Genomic DNA, 19,108 nt, shown 5'->3' with positions numbered 1-19,108 from the left:
AAAGAACAGGCTTCTAAGAGATGATAAAGATGACAAAATAAAATAAGACAAAGTAAAAACTATCAAATTGAAGTTGGACACAGCAACCCAACAGAAGGAAGAGTCCCAAGAGCAGGCATAAGGGTCAGAGGCCCACTCGTTCTCACTGAAGTCAGGAGTCCCATAAAAATACTAAGCCAGTAATTATAATATATACACAGAGGACCTGGTACAGACCCGTGTAGGCCCTATGCTTGCTGCTTCAGTGTCTGTGAGTTCATATGTGAAAAGGTAATTTTTAAAATTTTTTGTTTTATGTGCATTGGTGTTGTGCCTGCATGTGTGTCTGTGTGGGGATGCCAGATCCTCTGGAACCAGAGCTATAGACACTTGTGAGCTGCCGTGTATGTGCTGGGAATTAAACCTAGGTCCTTCTAGAAGAGCAGCCAGTACTCTCAACCTCTCCAGCCCCCCAAAAAGGTAATTCTTAAATTAATTCTAACCAGAGATTTCTTCCAAACCTACAAACATTCTTTTTTTAAAGGATTTTTTATTTTTATATGCATTGGTGTTTTGCCTGAATGTAGGTATGTGTGAGGATGTTGGATCCCTAGGAACTGGAGTTACAGACAGTTGTGAGCTTTCTCGTGGGTGCTGGGAATTGAACCTGGGTCCTGTGGAAACGCAGCCACAGTGGTCTTAAATGGTGAGTTATCTCCAGCACCTTACTAGCATTCTTATCAATGAAAACATAAGACACCTACTCTATCAAAATCAAGAAAAATGAGTACCATTAACTACAACTTCCATTCCACATTGTACCATAGATTTTACCTAGTTTGTGAAATAAAATAAGGACACCACAAGAAAATGGCCCACAGATTCAACTAACCAGGCCTCATAGGAGCTCACAGAGACTAAAGTGACAATCCGGGAACCTGCATGGGTCTGACCTAGGGCGTATATGTTATGGTTGTGTAGCTTGATGTTCTTGTGGGAGTACTAACAGTGGGAGCAGGAGCTGTCTCTGACTCTTTCAGTTGCTTTTGAGACCCTTTTCCTCTTTCTGGGTTGCCTAATCCGGCCTTAATATGAGGGGATGTGCCTAGACTGATTATAACTTCATATGCTACATTTAGTTGATGTCAGGGCCCTAAAAATATCGATTATGATATTTTGGGGTGCAAATCGCAGCTCGATTCCAGGAGCTTGAATCTCCCACTGTCTTTCAGATGCCTGGTGATTACCTCTGGATGCCTGGCCTTGGTGGGGAATGGTTCATAGTTTCTTTAGCAATAAGCCTAGGCCCCTGGGTGGACACACACCCATCATGGGGCTGGTGAAACATGCATAGAAACTAGTACGCTACTATCGAGATGTGCCCTTGTAGAATGTCAGAGGGTTTGTGTATGTGCATAGGGACTGGTGAGAGGCTGGTGAGGACATGCAGTTCTAAGACTGACTCTGGGATTAAAGGAAATATTTGATATCAGCTTTATGATAATAGATGTCTCCCGCTATCACCCCCACTGTTGGATAGCTATTTAAGAGGATGCTTGAATAAACCATCGACTCCAGTATGAACTGAGAGCCCTCCTGAGATGACAGGATGTCTCTGTCTGGTCCTTAACACTGTCATAGCTAGGAGTTTCCTGGTCCACATTCCCCCACTCAGGGATGGACCTGGGGCTGTTTAACTGGCTCCAGTTGTAGCCCCACAGACATCAGTCTGCAATAGATGGCCTCTGTAGCATGGGACTGATACAGGCCGTACCCTGGCAAAATATCCCTAGGAAGCCTGCCCTTTTCTAAAGGAGGGGGAGTGGATCTGGGTTTAGGGGGAGGGACTTGGAGGAGAGGAGAGAGGGGAAACTGTAGTTGGGATATAATATATCAAATGAATAAAAAAGAATGTAAAGTTAAAACTGATAATGTATTGTAAACAACAAAAATTAATGTACAGATTAACCATACAAGTTTTTTTTTTTTTAATGTGTTTAACCACGTTACTTTTGTGTGGTTGTGTGTATAGTATACTCAGGTGTGCACATATAGAGACCATTCTGGACTGGCAGTTCACATGATTCCAGTCAAGTAGAGCAACACCACTTTTAAATACTTGACAAAAAAATTTATTGGGTTCACCCATGCATCAGAGTGAGTAACACTACAACATTCTGGAGCTATCTAGTCACACCTGGCTACTGGCTTCTGCTGAGCTGCCTGCAACATTGAGAAATAATTTAAATCTAGATTCCGAAACCCAGAGGAACTCTGAGAAAATCATTGTTGAACATTTTACAAAGGCAAATATGAAACCACAAGACAGTTAAGTCTCCAGTCAGCCCACTGGTGAAGCAATCAGAATTTCAACATTTTCCAGCCTGTTTGCATGCCTTGGCATGTTTGTGGGCTGATGGCATGGCTCAGTGGGAAAAAGGGTACTTGCCACCAAGCCTGATGACCTGAGTTGTATCCCTGAAACCCATATGGTGGAGAGAGCCAGCTTCACAAAGTTGTCCACTGACCACCACATGTGAAATAGCACACCCCTACATATTAAGTAATAGTATTTTTAAGACATGTTGAGGTAATCTGGAGAGAACATAGTGAAAAATTCATTATATTTCCCTTAAATTACAAATATATAATACAAAAAGTATCAGGGAAAGTTACATATCAAATATTCAGTTTCTTTTGTTTTTGAGACTAGGTCTCAACATAGCTCATGCTTACCTCAAACTAGCAATGTATCTGAGGATGCCTTTGAACTCCTGACCCTCCCAAGTACTGGGATTATAAATGTGATGTAAAACTTGGCCTTAATGTTTTAGGCACTGAATAAATTTATAAGCATAGTCAGGTGGTAATACTTAAAATTGTATTTATTGTGTGTATTTGTGTACACCATGACACACATGTGGAAATCAGAGGAGTTGCTCTGTTCCTCTACCATGGATAGCAGGGATTGAGCTAAGTTATCTGGACCTTAAGCCATTCATCCATCTCTTGGTGTTGGGTAGTAATTTTTTCTTTAATTACCTTTATCTTGTGATGACCAGAGGTTGAATTACAAGGCCTCACATATGCTAGGCATATGCTTTATTACTGAGCTACACTCCCAACCTATTTGATAAATTTAAGGCAATATTCAACAATTTTTTAGAAGCTAAAATTACGTGTGAAAATCAGTGGCTTCTTTTTCATTGATAAATGGAAACACTTCAGTTCTTATTGATTACTAATAAATGGTTATGCCCTACTGCAGATGCATTTTTTGAATAAACAGGGCCATCAGTCTGGACGCCTCCATGTCAGCTGCAAAGGTTCTAGTTACGGTCTGGAGCTGAATCCACAAAGATCCAATGCCTCTGCACCTCCCACTCACCTCTCAAAAGGGCTGTGTGCTGGGCTCCATGGGATCTGGAACCTACACTCTTCTAGAGGCTTCGCTGGACTCAGATGACATTTGCAGGAAGCCAGGTCCTCAGACACCTAAATCCTAGTTGGCTCAGGCCCCTTTAGTCAACACGGCAAATGATTTACATCAATTTACTTCATGTCTTGTATGTCCCTCCTTACCCAGTCTGCTGAGACCCTGAGGAAATGTACTATACATCATTCACTTTGACCTACCTTCAAAGAAGCCTTGGAGGAAGCAGCTGTCCCAAGGACTTACATGCCTGGATCCCAGCCTGGCTGCTCTAAAGGCGCAGTGATCAGTATCTCAAGGATTATTTATAGCACGGGTGTAACACGAGGTCACAAGAACCGTGAATGGTCTATGATCTTACCCTACTTGCAAGCTCACCATCTGGCCTGCCACACAGCCTAATGGTTGTTGGCACTCCTAGACAGAGTTAGGGACTTCTGTGTGTTTGCATCTGTTGCTTTCCCTCCCAAGTCCCCCAAGGAGGTAATAGATAGGCCAAGTGGATGCTGTACTCCACATGACCTGCAATAACTGTGGCATCTCACGCTTAGGAAACTACCAGAAATACATGAAGAGCTGTTCTCCCAATCAGCTTGACTGACGACTTTTGTCCATGGAGAGACAATAATCTTTATTATTCAAAGCAAATCCTTCCAGAGTCTGATGTAAACTTTTCACATGGTATGTAGAAATGCCATGGAAAATTGCCCAAGCAAACCAGTCTGCTCAGTGGCAACTGGCTAGGAAACCCTGCTTTCCCAACCCAAGAGGGAGGGCATCCCCGAAGGCTGACAAGTTGCTGTGTTGACGGCTCAGGGCCAGCCACACCTCTCTAGCTTGCTGGCAGGGACAGTGCATAGTACAAGGTTGTCTAGGACCTGCTGGCCATGTCCAACACCCAATATAAGTAAATTTATATCAACTAAGGAGGACTTACATACTGTTACTATAGTAACACGTGCCTGGGCTTTGCACTTCAGTGATTTAAGAAACCTGAACTTGGTGTTTTTAATGTAGTGCCTTGTCAGTCACAGAAAGACAGATTCTTTAATTCTAAATCCCCAAGATTAAGCACAGCTGAGATTGTAGAAGTAAAGAACATGTGTCCTCTTGGACAACACATTGTCAACAGTTTCTGATCTCAAAAGGTTTCTGATCCCCATGGAAGCTGAAGTGTTTTACAAAGAACTAGCAGATGACAGAGCCAAAGCAATGGCACGCTTAGCCTGGTGGCTTGGGAGACAGGAGCTCAAGCTGAGGTCTCCCATGTCAGGCCTCCTTGTTGTGCTACTTGTAGTTATGAAATAGAGCCATGATAAGAGCCCAAGAGTTGGACACCTCTAACTCAAATCCCAGCTCTTATCCCTCCTGTTAGTGTAACTGAGCAACTCAGCCTTTATCACCATCAAGTAGGACTTCAAGCATAACGGGTTTGTTGAGAAAGCAGGCTGCTGCATATAGAGCTGTTGTCTGTTACAAAGCCTGAGACACTGAGTTCTGGGTGCATGGGACCTTTTACCAAGGTGAGCTATCCCAGGGCTCTATTTTTTTTATAAGAAAATATTGTTGTATGTATTTGCCTGAACATATGTATGCGTATGCACTTTCTGAGTGCCTGGTACCGAGGGAGACAGAAGATGCTGTTGGATCTCCTAAAACGAGTTATAGACAGTTTGTAAGCCATCATGTGGGAGCTGGGTCATAAAACTGGGTCCTCTGCAAGAGCAACAAGTGCTGTTAATCATTAAACTACCCAGCCTCTTATTTTAATAATTTTTGTGGTATTGGGAATTGAACCTAGGTCCTAGTGCATACTAGTTAAGTGTGGAACTCCATTTCAAATCATATTCCTAAACCCAGTTTGATGCTCAATGCCTGAGTTCCAGCACTTTGGCAGGAGGATCACAAGTTCAAGGCTAACCAGGGCTACAAGACTGTGCCTCAAAATATAAACAAAAAACCATGTTCCTAAATATTAAGCAGGTGGGCTGCTTGGATCCAACCTGGGTCTTAGTAGCCCTGACCTTTAACCAGGGGAAATGACTGTCAACATTTTGGCTAATTTCCTCCCAGCTATTGCTTTTTAGTCTAGGTATATAGTTGTGTGTAAACAGCTGCATAAATAAGCTTTGACTAGATACACTGTCTATAAACTACTTCACCACTAAACAATGCTACTAAAATTTCCATGCCAGTTATTCCAAGTCATTCTAAGTAAGCAGTCTGCAGCAATCAGAATGTCTCATATTAACATGCTACCAAGGCCTACTGCATGTCATGGGTTGGTTTTATCTCATTTCATTCTTAGGAAAGAGAGGGTCAAAATTGTAATCTTTTTTCCCCATTAATTGAATCTTATTCTGTTTTTATTCTTTTGGTGTTTAGAGACTGTCCCTGAACTTCTGATTCTTCTATTGACATCTCTCAACTTCAGATTATAGCCACGGACTACCGTGTGCCCACCTTAGAATCTTACTGTAATACAAACCCTCTAGTGAATTCCTATTCCTTCTCTAAAACAATCCTGCAGATGTCAGCATTGTGGAAGCACCTGTGTGTAGTCTCTGGGGGAAAAGCTGTGTTTGCATACCTGCAAACTGGGTCGACACGACTAGGTTAAGAAGTATTAGTCATGACAGACTGTGACCATTTAAGTCATATGTTTAGTAACCTACTTGCATAACCCTTGTTGTTTAATCTAGATATTATGTTCAGCTTTTATCTCTTGATAATGACCCCCACCCTCAAAGCAACACAGGCACACACCCAGTCAGCATGCATGAGTGCTGACATGACTGCCAGTGACTGTTTATTGAGCATCATGATACAACTGAGATTGTACAACATGAAATGGATACAGTCTGGCACAAATAGCATACATTTCACTGTCAGTTATGAAAGTTAGAGAAAGATGAACAAGTTCTGTAAGCATTTTTTCATAAATAGATTGATTTCTAAAAAATATTAATAAGTATTTATTATATGAAAAGTTAAAAAAATATGTTGATTAGAAGGAAAAATGAAAAAAGTATTAAATGAATTATACATACAGGAATTTAGTTTGTGTTGAGATCTTAAACTCAAGTTTTTAAAGCTAGAAACTTCCTGGGGTTACTGGAAGGTAATATAATTAGGAAAAAGAGAACACTTTTATTCTTTCAAAAAAAAATACTGTTGCCAGATGTTGGTAGCACATGCCTTTAACCCAGCACTTGGGAGGCAGAGGCAGGCGGATCTCTGTGAGTTTGAGACCAGCCTGGTCTACAAGAGCTAGTTCCAGGACAGCCTCCAAAGCCACAGAGAAACCCTGTCTCAGAAAGAAAAAAAATACTGTTTACATAACGATTATTTTGTAGCCCTCACAAATACTAATTCCAGAGTCAAAGGTCTATTTATTATGCACTAAGTGTCAGTTGTCCATCTCAGAAACCCCAGCCAGGCATAGTGACATCACATTGCTGTTACCAACAGCAAAGGTGGATGACATGCTGATTCTAATAGAGAACCAGGAGAAACATAAATATGTAGGTAAAAAAGAGAAGGCGCATAAAGGTATACATTAATCACACAGGGCACTGGATTTAACACCAGCTAAGAACCTTGATACATTCCATAGAGGTCAGGGTTGCCCCTTCCCCAATGTCAAAGTGAAATGAACTGGCGAATTCTATATGGCGTGCATCCCTTAAAGAATTTACCTGTAAATAGGAATGATGATGATGATAAAAACAAACAACAAAAACAGTTTGTAAACTGCAGACACACTGAGGATAATCTTATGACTGAACAACAGGCCTTGAGTCTTAGCCTGTGGAAGGAGATCAGACACGCCAGAGAACACATCTTCAGTATGTCCTATAGGCCATGTGTGCTCACCAGCCTATGCAAGGGTCTGGGCAATCCCGAAGGTAACTTTCAAATTGACCTTTGGTGACATCAATCAAGGTTGTGAATACAGTCAGCTGAAAAGAAAAAGTTATTTTTATTTTAAAGATATTTTCAAGTTTAAGATTTTCTTGTACATATTAGCATTTGTGTCCTTCAAAGAAATTGTTTTATGATGATACTTAATAGTAATTAAGGAACAGTTAACCCTCTCCAGTGTATAACCAGCACACATACAAAGCTCAAAGGTGGCAGGCCTATGCTTCTCAGTGCAGCTCCATTACAGTAAGGAAACTGTAGGCACATGGAGTACAAAGCACACACCCAAACCCTCGGGTACCTGCACACACACTGTGAAGCCACATGGAGATACTGTGCAAAGGAGAAAGATGGTAGCTTGGCTGAGATGAATCAAGAAGGCCACTCCCTGGTTAGTTCCAAATGCTAGAGGGAAGGAGTACTTTGTTCTGGCAGGGGTAATGCAAGCTGTTTATTTTAGGGAGACTCAGACAAGAACAAAGAAAATGGAATAGTCTAAGGCAATATATCCAGAACATATCTCTACAAAGAATGACTATAAGCACATGGGACAGTTAGGTTTCTCAGTTACAGTGAGGGGGGCATTAAAGTTGAAACAACATTGACAGTGTTGCCAAGTGAGCAAAACCCTTACTGCATTCCTAAAATTGTAGTTGCAGGCATTTCTCAAAAATGAGACCTTAAAGCTGAGTTGGGTGGTGCCTGTCTAATCCCTGAACTCAGAGGGCTAAGGCATAAGGACTGTGCACGTCTGAGGCCAGTCTAAGCTACAAAGTAAGTTATAGGCCTGCCTGGGATACAGAGAGACTCTGTCTTAAAAAATGAATCAATGAATGAATAAATAATAAACCTGAAGTTGGACATAACTAATATGGCCAAATGATCTAAAGTAACAGAGAAAGACAAAATATATAAGCACATTCTTCCCCGAAAGCAGTATATATGTATGTGTGTGTGTGTATAAATACCTTGTTGAGGACAGGCTTTGTTGATAGGACGTCATATATGGTTGCAAACGAGAGATTCTAAGACACAAAAATAATTGTGTTCAATAGATTAAACACAGACCTTCAGTTGCATTTACGCATAAAATCGGGCCATCAGGAACTAAAATATTTTTCAGTCTTCCTAAGGCATCTCCCCTGGAGTCACCGCTAGAAACAAAGGTGACAGTTCTCATATATCACTTCTTTCTCTCTCCTCCCCAATTGGAATTTATTTCAAAATTTGTTATTTCACTTTATAGAATGGTATCTGGCATTAGTGTAAGGGAGGAAAATTACAGCAAGAATTTGCTCCTTAAGTTCAACAGCAAAAGCTCTGTGAGGTTTGTCTAGAGATACTCAGGTTTACAGATTCTTCAAGGTCAAAGAAAACACTAGCACTAATCATCCATAATGGAGACAGTGTCTTTTTGTATGTGACAATGCAACTGTACCTTCTGTGTCGTGCGATTTAGACACATCTTGGCAGGTGTTCTGCGGTCATCAAGGAACAAGGTGTTTTTCCACCGGTCATAATTGGTTTGTACCACATACCATCTGTCATGCTTAGGATCGAGTCTAGATACAGAAAGAGAGTTTCCCTCTTAGGCTTCATGTGTGCCTAGGCTATTTTTTTTTTTTTTTTTTTTTATCAAATGTACTCACTCAAATACATCCAAAGACTCTCTTCTTTCTCTCGTAATCACACAGCCTTCCCCAGACTTGTTGCCTCCCAGGATAAAATATGCTGGGGCCATTAGCTTGGTCTTGATTAGTGTATTCTTGGCTTCGTCATAACTATACAGAAAAAGTTTGAAAAGTGAGCATTTTTAGTTGATTTTGAATGATGTGTTTTTGTTGTAGGAACTAAAGGGAAACAGGTATGTGAGGCCCCTTAATGGAGTTACTTAACTGAATGTGGACACACAGTTGGCAACAGTAAAGGCTTTCTGAATGAGCAATGACCAAACATTAGTTGTAAATCACATAAATGTGAACTGACTCAGAGGCATTTCTGGGAGTGCTCTCCCAAGCTGCATGTGCAGCTTCTCTGCAGCCTTGGTTCTGAACGTGTGCTTCACACTGCCCTGGCTTCAGCTTCTAGAAAGAACATCTAGTTTTAAAAATTACTACCTGAGTTGCCGGTGAATTTCATAAAAAAATTGTGAAATGAAATTTGGCTTGGGATTATGACAGAACTTCCAAAATGCCCCTAAATATATTTCTGCCATTTTATACTATGTCAAGTGGCATTCTGAATGTTGACAATCAACTCTGAAAAATGAAGATGCTTTACAACCTGTGGTAACAAATATTCAGTCAGGATTTAATTCTTCATATAAACAAGTACATCCCATGTTAGTATGGACATTTGCTTTTTGTCTTTAATGAATGGTAAAATCCTATGTATACCAAAGAATTGTTTTAAAGTAAATTTATTTACAGTAAATGTTTGATCTGTATAAATATTTTATATACCTATAGCTTTGGCATCAGATAAAGCATTTTTAGACAAAAGGGGGCTGAATGGGAAAAGGTGAGGAAGCCTGTGGTTAAGGAAGGTGCTTGTGAATTAGGGTGATGAGCAATTAGGGTGGTGGAGGATCAATGTGGGAATTTTAGGATGACCCCCTAATCTGAAGGAGATCTCAAGAGTCATCCTCTAGCCTTTCTCTCTATGTCTTTTATCCAACAAAAGAATGGGAAACATAATTACAGTGCTGGGGAGGGGCTGGGGCAGTAGCTCAGTTTGCAGTCTGCAGAGTCCTTGACAACATGCACAAAACTCTGGCTTCATTCCACAGCACCATATAAACTGGACATGGTGACATGCCGGTTAATCCTAGCATCCAGGAAATAGAGGCCAGAGGATCAGGCGTTCATAGTGAACTCACTGGCTACATAGTGAGTTTGAGACCAATGATTCTACCTCAAGGAAACAACAAAAGCACACACACAAAAATCCCTGCAAGACTTGGGGAACAGAAAGTAACTTTGGAAATGAAGACTATTAAGAACATGAAATGGATAATAAAGAAGGCAACCAACTTCTATTCCCTTGAATGTATTAAAAAGTAAGATTGATGCTCATTTTGTTCAAGTCATATGAACATAGTATGTTTGGTATAATTTCAGCACTACAAGAGACTATAACTTCTAGGTTATGTATTAACAATTTATGTATGTTTCCTGTGCTAAGAAACTGAATAAAGATTTGACTGTTTAGCATTTCCTATAGACATGATTTTTTTTTTGTATAGCAAAAACTTAGATATCTTTCCTAGTGTCAATATCTAATACTTATACTAATAATTCAATTCATTGCTCTGCTATGGCAGCACAGAATACACAGAAAACAGGAATAATCCCATGTGAATGTCAAAGAATCTCCTGAGAAATATAACAGTTCCTCAACGGATGTGAAGCTAGGTCTTGGCAAATATTTTTGTATTTTAACATGGGTTATTTAACAGGTATTTGATAATAAAGCAACAAATCTTCACCTTGTACTATTTTCCAGAACTGATCTAGTGATAAACCCGACCCATTCAGCATCTTTCTTTCCCAAAATCCATTCTAGGATACCTGGAAGAGATGAAATGCAGACAAAGTGACAGGGCCAGGAGGAGGTTAGCTTACTGCCCTCCCTTACAAACACTGAGATTCCTAGTCCATCACCAGACATTTCACTCACCCAAATAACCGCCATTTAGACTGAAACGTTCATTTAGTGTAAGACTAAACAGTCCCTGAGGAAAATAAAAACAAAACAATGCAGTCAGAAATATCAGCATACTCTTAAAGGCCCCGTCTCTCTACCAGGGCAGTGGTGTAGCAGGACCTGAACTAGGTACCAGAGAATGCAAAGAGAAATCAAAACCACAGTAACATTAGAAACTCTTCTGAGTTCAAAACACTTCACATGCAAAACATGTCACATGTGTGAGATGAGGTAGGTGGGAAACTACTGTAAAAGAAACGAAGAGCAGAGTCCATGCTTGAACTCATGACGCCTAAGTGAACAGTAGACCTAGGCCTGACCCCACTTTTACTTTGAGACTTTGACAGCCAGCGACATGCTCCTTATCTTCAATGGGCACAGAAACCATTTCCTTTCTCTTTTGTGGTGTGGGGTCAAATACTGACAAAGGTGATAAGGATGAGGGAGTAAAATAGGGCTTCAAGTGGTAGTTTATATCACACACATATGTATATATATTCACACACATGTATGTGTGAAAAAAATATGCTAGAAGAGAAACATCTGGAAAAACACCAGAGCTTGGGGAAAACTTGCTGAGGGTGACTGAAGATAGCTCTGGAAAGTAGAATGCTATGTTAGAAAAGCCAACCTATGTTTGCCAATAAAGGAGAATGGTAGCAGGAGATGCCTGAGTTTTCAAATTTGAAAAAAAAAAAAATAGGGCTTCAAATTCTTTTTGTCTAACTGTGACAGTGTCTCACTATGTAGTCCTGGCTGGCCTGGAATTCACTATGTAGACCAGACTGGCCTTGAACTCACCACCGTCTGCCTTGTTAGGATTGAAGGAGTGTGCCATCATGCCTACCTTCATAGTCTTTACATGTCCTCATTTTCTGAGACTTCCAGACAGTAAAAGCAGGACACAGAGCTACTTAGAAAGTTGTAACTTATGGCTTACTGGTTTGAACCCTGTCAACATGCCCACATATCCAACGAAGCTTGTAGCCTTGAAAACAGTCTTGTTGTTTCTTTGGAAGTCCAAATTCACTGTTAAAGACTTTAATTCTTCTGTAACAACCCAAGTGTTGTTATTTATATTCCACCTAAAAAAGACAAATAAATATTGGTGACATTAGAGACAAAGATGGAGTTGACAGGAGACATGACATAGATGCTGATGTTGTGTGTTTGTAACTGGGTCTTGCTATGGAGCCCAAGATGACTTCATACTTGCAATCCTCCTACCTCAACCTTTCAAGGGCTGGAATTACAGGCTTGAGATTCCATGTCTGCCTTATAGGTGCTTTTTCTGCCTGGTCACTTAGGATCAGCTTTAACAAGATCTTTATGAGTGTGCTATGGGATGGATCTGAAATGTCTGTCAAAGGCTCATGTACTAACAGCCCAGTCCCCAGTGCACCAATGTTCAGAGGTGAGGCTTTGTGCGGTGATAGGATTAATCCACGGATGAGTTGACAATTTGAGAGATTACTGGGAGATGATAAAAACTTAGGAGGTGGGTCCTATATGAAAGAAGCAGGGCCCTGGATGTACACCCTTGGGGGCTATATTTGTCTTTAATGCATTCCTCACTTTAGAAAGTGAGCAACCTCCTCCAATACCTGCTCCCCCAACATGGTACTCTGCCTTACCAGCCTTAAAAATAGAAGAGTCAGTTGCTAATGGACTGAAACCTCTAAACTGTGAGCCAGAATAAATAGGGTGGTTCCATCCCTTTTCCAGGTGGTAAGACTGAGGCTCAGAAAAGTTGATTAACTCTGATTACATAACTATTGAGACACAGATTCAAATGAAGATCTCTAATTACAAAGCCAATATTTTTCGTAAAGGTCAAGATGAAAGATTTCTCTAAGCAATAAATGAAAATAAGCACCTGTTCCCTTCAAACATGGTCCCAATTTCTGCTCAGCAAGTATAACTCCTGTGATACAACTCCTAAGTAACTGGGAAGTCCACCCAGTGTGCCTGCCTTTCCAACACTAAGGGATCCAGTCATCTTCACCCATGGCCATCTTCTACATATGAGGGGGGACTTGCTTTTCATCGAGGTAATACTACAGTCTACACTTCTTTTGGAGTGAAAGTATGTCAGGTTACTTACTTACCCAAGAAATATTCCAAAATCCATGTTTCTTCCATGTAGTAAATGACCTATTAGGAGGAAGTGGCAGAGACATGTATCCACAATTAAAGTACAATGGATTCTTAATCACTGGTGGACAGATGAGACTATTCACAACTGTATCACCTAGCAATATATAATAATTAAGAAGTCTGGCAACCAGAATAAGCCTTAACAAGTTCAAATTAGTGTCACTATCACATTGGGACAGTAACAATTGGGATCTGGAGACTCCATATCAGCTATAGAGGCCAATCCTTATTCCTTGGACAACTACAGTTCTACCAGGACATAGTTATCCTAACCTCTATTAATGTGACTTACCCAATTCCTTAATTACCACTTATAGTGGAACATCTCAAATATTACATGTAGGTCAAAAGTCAGAGTGAATGAAGGACAAGTCACCTTGTGCCATAGAGCTTGGGCACCAGCCAGGAAAGTGAGGCTCCCATACACAGTGCTTGTTGACTGGTAAATTATAAGAGGGTGTTTGTGCTGGGTCTCCAGAAACAAATCTGTCACTGCCTGTTGTGGATTGAATAAGAATGGCCCCCATAGGTCCATATATTTGGATGCTTAGTCATCAGGGAATGGTATATGTCTGATTTAAAGTTTAATAAGCATCCCAGTTGTCTTCAGGCTAATTTTCAGTATGCTTAGAAAAATTTACCAGGATTAACTAAAGTATATACAACATACACACCACAATTTAAATAGCAAACCTTGTTAGTAAATGTTCTAATTCTACTCTAAAAAAGTTTTATTTTATTCTGTGCTCTGCACTTTAACATGTTCCTTTAACAAAGATTACCTTCATTATCTTCGGTTATTATTGATGTACACATGGTAAACAATTCATAGAAAATGTTGAATGAAATAATCTCTCCTGTGAAAAACAGGAAAAGTTTTGATAATAACCATGACAGTATAAGGAAAACATCATTCCACTTTTAACCCCTGTCTTGTTAAATGCTAACATGCTGGGGTTAATATGCATTTTTACCCCAATATACTTTATTTTCAGTTAAATTATGTTACTCCCCTTTTCTCTAAAGATATTTATATTTGGTAATTACTTGTGAGGACTCTTTGTATTTATACCAAGATCATCTTCTCATGTAAATGACAAGTATATATCTGCAGTAGGTTATCTTTTTTGTTGTGATTTTTTTTTTTTTGAGACAAGATTTCTTTATGTAACATCCCTAGCACTGTAGATTAGGCTGGCCTGGAACTCACAGAGATCCACCTGCCTCTGCCTCCTGAGTTCTGGAATTAAAGGCATGTGCCACAACTGCCTGGCCAGGTATGTTATCTTTTTAAATTATTTTTCAGCTAGAATTTTTTTTTTCTTTTTTGAGACAGTTTCACCATGTAGCCCTGGCTGTCCTGGAATGCACTCTGTAGACAATGCTGGCTTTGAACTGAGACCCACCTGCTTCTGCCTCCTGAGTGCTGGGATTAAAAGTGTGTGTAATCAACACCTGACAGAATATACACACACACACACACACACACACACACACACATATTTTGTTTTTCGAGACAGGGTTTCTCTGTGTAGCTTTGGAGCCTATCCTGGCACTTGCTCTGGAGACCAGGCTGGCCTCGAACTCACAGAGATCCGCCTACCTCTACCTCCCGAGTGCTGGGATTAAAGGCGTGTGTCACCAAGCCTGGCGTGACAGAATATTTTTATATTTATTTATATGTGCATTTATTCATGTGTTCACATACAACAACATGTGTGCATAGGTTGGCCACTGTGTGTGTAAGTTTGTCATGGTGCATGTGTGGTAATGAGAAAAAAATGTGGAAGTTGGTTCTTTCCATCCACCATGTGGATCCCAGGAATCCAGAACTCAGGTTGTGTGGCTTAGCAACAAGCCCCTTTACTTGTCAATCCATATTCCCAGCCCTTAAAAAAAAAAAATCATTTAGTGAAACAAAAGAAACAAAAGCAACAAAAATTTTCAGTCTCTTGTGAAAAGTACCACTGGTTACGTAAGTCGTGACTCTATTGCTTTTAGATTAGTGAGAAAAGCCTTTTTCAATAAATGATACAAACTGAAAACTGAAACTAAAAACTTTCAAGAGCTGGGCAAGGTTGGACATGCTCAGAATCCCATCACCCCATAAGGGGACAAGGAAGCCAGCATGGCTGCATAGCAGTGAATATTTGCCTTGAAAAGGAAAAAACAAGAAGATAGAAATTAGTTGCTCAAAATATCACTACCTACAGGGCATTGGTGGCGCAAGCCTTTAATCCCAGCACTCGGGAGGCAGAGGCAGAGGCAGGCGGATCTCTGTGAGTTCGAGGCCAGCCTGGTCTCCAGAGCGAGTGCCAGGATAGGCTCCAAAGCTACACAGAGAAACCCTGTCTCGAAAAGCAAATATACATACAAACATACATACATACATACATACATACATGTATGTACATATATATATCACTACCCAACAATAATGAGTAATATAGAAGACCTTTTCTCCCAATTAAAAAAAAAAATGCCTTTGAGAAATCACTACCCAATCAAAGGCTGACTTACACTGTATTCAAGGACATATTAACTTCATTGATAACAGACAGACTGTGAAGGTGGCAGGCTGATTATAAAGCATATGGGAATGCAGAAGGACAACACAGACAAGAGAATGCTGAAGGAAGGCATAGGTGAAGAATTACAATGCTAAAATGCCCCTACTGTAAAGTTTTGGAATCCGAGACAGCGTGTGACTGACACAAGGCAAAGAGAATGAAAACAGAAGCAAGTTCACAAATAGGACCAGATACATGGAGTCATCTGACTTACATCAAAGATACCACTATGATGTATGGAGGGAAAGATAAACAATTTTAGTAAATGGTCCCTCATCCATTAGAAATATATGGAGAGACTCTGACTAGTGTTTTGCTCTTCCCCCAAAATGGAGGAATAAAGAAAAGTCAAACTGAAAAAAAGTCAGTAACTCACCAGAGAAATGTGGTGTCAATGAGAGAAAATTATATTTCTCATTCTATGCTTGTCAATAAATCTGTCCATCTTAGAAATTGTCTTGCAGAATTTGCAAGGCTAAGTACATAGCTAGCTACCCCATGGCTCAAAAGTTCAAGAGAAATTAGTGTATATATCCATTAAAAAACATGCAAAAATGCACGCACACAAATATCAATAATAGCCCCATTGTTAATATATAAAATCTGAAAACAACCCAGACAGTCAACAACCTGTACTGATAGGATTAAGGAAGAAGAGTAATTCAATTGTTAGGTTTTATGTTTAACGTGGTGAAGGCAGAACAGGGTTATTGTCTGTGAAGGGGCAGATGGAAACTTTTGAAGGACTAGAATTCCTTCACCTTTTATGAGTGAGATGTGCATGCATGGATGCATATGTCATCCCTCAATGAGCTGTTAAAACCTAGAATTTGTGCCTTTCACTGCATATAGTACATTAGACTTCAGATATGCCACAGTGTTTTATCAAATATTTTCAACATTGCAAGGTGAAATTTACCTAAAGGTATCCCAGTAACATCTGCAATTCCCTTCATTTCCTCTTCAAAGGGGCCAGGAATCTTGCCAATTAGACCAGGCTAAAAAAAAAAAAAGAAATGAATGACCACTGAACTTAAACCCATGCTTCGTGAGCCAGTTCTCTGACTACAACTCTTTAGATACTGTTAATGCAGTAAGTATGTTATTTTTAATGCATTTTACATCATGGATTTCTAAAAGATTTACAACATTGATTTCTAAAAGATTCTATATAATGCTCAGTGTTGAACTAATCTAAGAAACCTGTGATTCTTAGATTCCGTTTTCCTACTGATCTTTGTCCCAGAGAGAAGGGAACAGGAATCATTTTACCTACATGACTTAAAGTGACCCACTATCTAGATCAGCTTTATAAAGAGCAAAGTTCTGCTAATTCAATCTTTATCAACTGGCAACACTCAGCAACAAACAAATAGTACTCTACCACATCACAGAACTGTTCGTGAGGGTTAATGGCTGGTCCTGACCTAAGTGGCATCAGTTGCATTTAATTAGCAAACAACAAGTAAACAATCCAAAGATGGACAGTGTATCTGATTCTCAACCTCAACTTAAGCACAAATACAGAGAACACATTTATATTCTCCGGCTAAGACAGTGTGTTTAAAGTTCACAAGTCCTGTATTGACACTTTTTTTTTTTACATTTGCTTATTTATTTTTCATACAAGGTATGTGTACACATATGCCACAAGGCACGTGTGGAGGTCAAAGGACAACTTGCTGGTGTTGGTGTGCTCCTTCAGCTATGAAAGTTCTGGTGATGGAACTCAGGTCATCAGGCTTGGCCATCTCACTGCCCCAACATCCTGTTTTCACCATCTGCATAAGGTGACCTAACTAAGCATATTATTTGTTTCCCGTGAACAAATGGAGTGAAATGTTCCAGTCAATTTAACAAATACCACTTAATGAACACACATTAAGTATGACACTTTCAATATAGCGATATGCCATTTAGTCCTCACTGCCACCATATGAAATATGTATTAGTAAATATTATGCTTCCACATAAGAAAACAAAAGTTTCATAGGTGCATGGCAGACTTAAAATGCAGTAACACTGGACTCCAAATCACAGCATCAAAAACTGCTTTGCTGCCTCCCTACTGACATTCAGGATAGAGGAGGGATTTAGGTACAGGGGCATGTGAGGACTCGATCCCCTTCTGTTTCTACCAACTTTTATTCTGGGTAAATCCGTAGTTTCACCACATGATAACTTTGGTAAAGAGGTGAGAACACAAACATAACCCTACAGACTTGCTGGCTGGGAAGTCAGGGGTTATATGGAAGGAGGAAGTGCTTTGACCATCCGGTACCTAGGACTAAGGCAGTTCTGTCCTGGAAGAGATGGCAGTGTTGCATAAAAGTTTGGTTTTTACAACTGAAGAAGAAAGCAGTGGGTAGCCTTACAGTGGTAGCTCACACCTTTAATCCCAGCACACAGGAAGCAGAGGCAGGCAGATCTCTTGAGTTTGAGGTCAGCCTGGTCTACACAGTGAGTTCCAGGACAGCCAGAGCTCCGAAGTGAGCCCCTGTCTCAAACAACAACAAAGAACACAGTGGGTAGAGGCCAGACTTGCAGCTTAATACCCTAAACTACCCAGGCCAGCCCCACAGCAAAAAGTATTTGACCCTCAAGTCACTAGTTCCCCAAATCTGCTCTAGAGCCTACCATCCTCTCCATGACCTGAACTTGGCAGCCACATCCAAAAGATGATGAGGATACCTTGGGGGTCTGGAGGGCCAGTCTCTAGATGATGAAGACACCTGATCTGAGGGCCATTTCCTAGATGATGACACCTTGCGGGCTTGGGGGACCAGTCCCTAGATGATGTTCCATTGGTGCTACCTCAATTTGAAAAGGTATTGAGAAATCTTCCTGCATGGCTGGGGATCAGGGAAAGAAATACTTCTGTGACTGCATAGGCACAAGAAATATTCAACACAGTGGAGTTTCAAGGGTCACAGATACCATCGGACTCCACAGAATACACAGTTATAATGAACATGTCATTTCATCTTCAGTTAGAGAAATCTCTGAGTTTCTTGTAGAAAGTGCTTTTAAAACATGAACATTTTCTTCCTCGTTCTGGGATCAAATCTGGGGCTTCCAGCATTCTAACCCTGGTGCTCTACCACTGAGCTCTACTCTCAGGGTGTTGGGGGGCCGGCAGACAACTAGGCTTTCAGTAGTATGCCTGCATATCTAACTTCGAAAACAAGAAATCCCATACTCATGATGAAATCCATGTATTTTTCCCATTGCTTTGTGACGCTGCCAACAAATCATGGAGCAGTTAACTACTCAAACCTGCCATGCTTGGTATCCTGTGACTCTTAATAACCTAATCCTTAGAACTGAAGGTTTTCTCAAG

At 40.4% G+C, this 19,108-nt stretch overlaps 1 protein-coding gene across 1 annotated transcript in view; it reads right to left on the bottom strand.

The window, feature by feature from the left end:
- Nucleotides 1-6,182: 6,182 nt before the first annotated feature.
- Nucleotides 6,183-19,108, bottom strand: part of Asah1 (N-acylsphingosine amidohydrolase 1) — a 34,897-nt gene continuing 21,971 nt past the window's right edge. Inside the window, exons 5-14 of the mRNA XM_027391171.1 lie at nt 16,688-16,766; nt 13,981-14,055; nt 13,150-13,195; nt 11,982-12,126; nt 11,015-11,069; nt 10,824-10,905; nt 8,986-9,117; nt 8,775-8,898; nt 8,305-8,361; nt 6,183-7,374 (exon numbers count right to left, since the gene is read on the bottom strand). Of these exons, the coding sequence (XP_027246972.1) occupies nt 7,285-7,374; nt 8,305-8,361; nt 8,775-8,898; nt 8,986-9,117; nt 10,824-10,905; nt 11,015-11,069; nt 11,982-12,126; nt 13,150-13,195; nt 13,981-14,055; nt 16,688-16,766 (885 nt within the window). The 3' untranslated portion in view covers nt 6,183-7,284. The remainder of the gene's footprint in view (nt 7,375-8,304; nt 8,362-8,774; nt 8,899-8,985; nt 9,118-10,823; nt 10,906-11,014; nt 11,070-11,981; nt 12,127-13,149; nt 13,196-13,980; nt 14,056-16,687; nt 16,767-19,108) is intronic.

Source organism: Cricetulus griseus, assembly GCF_003668045.3.
Source record: "Cricetulus griseus strain 17A/GY chromosome 1 unlocalized genomic scaffold, alternate assembly CriGri-PICRH-1.0 chr1_1, whole genome shotgun sequence".
Lineage (NCBI taxonomy): Eukaryota > Metazoa > Chordata > Mammalia > Rodentia > Cricetidae > Cricetulus > Cricetulus griseus.
The sequence above is the reverse complement of the archived record's forward strand: the minus strand, read 5'-3'. Positions and strand labels throughout refer to the sequence as shown.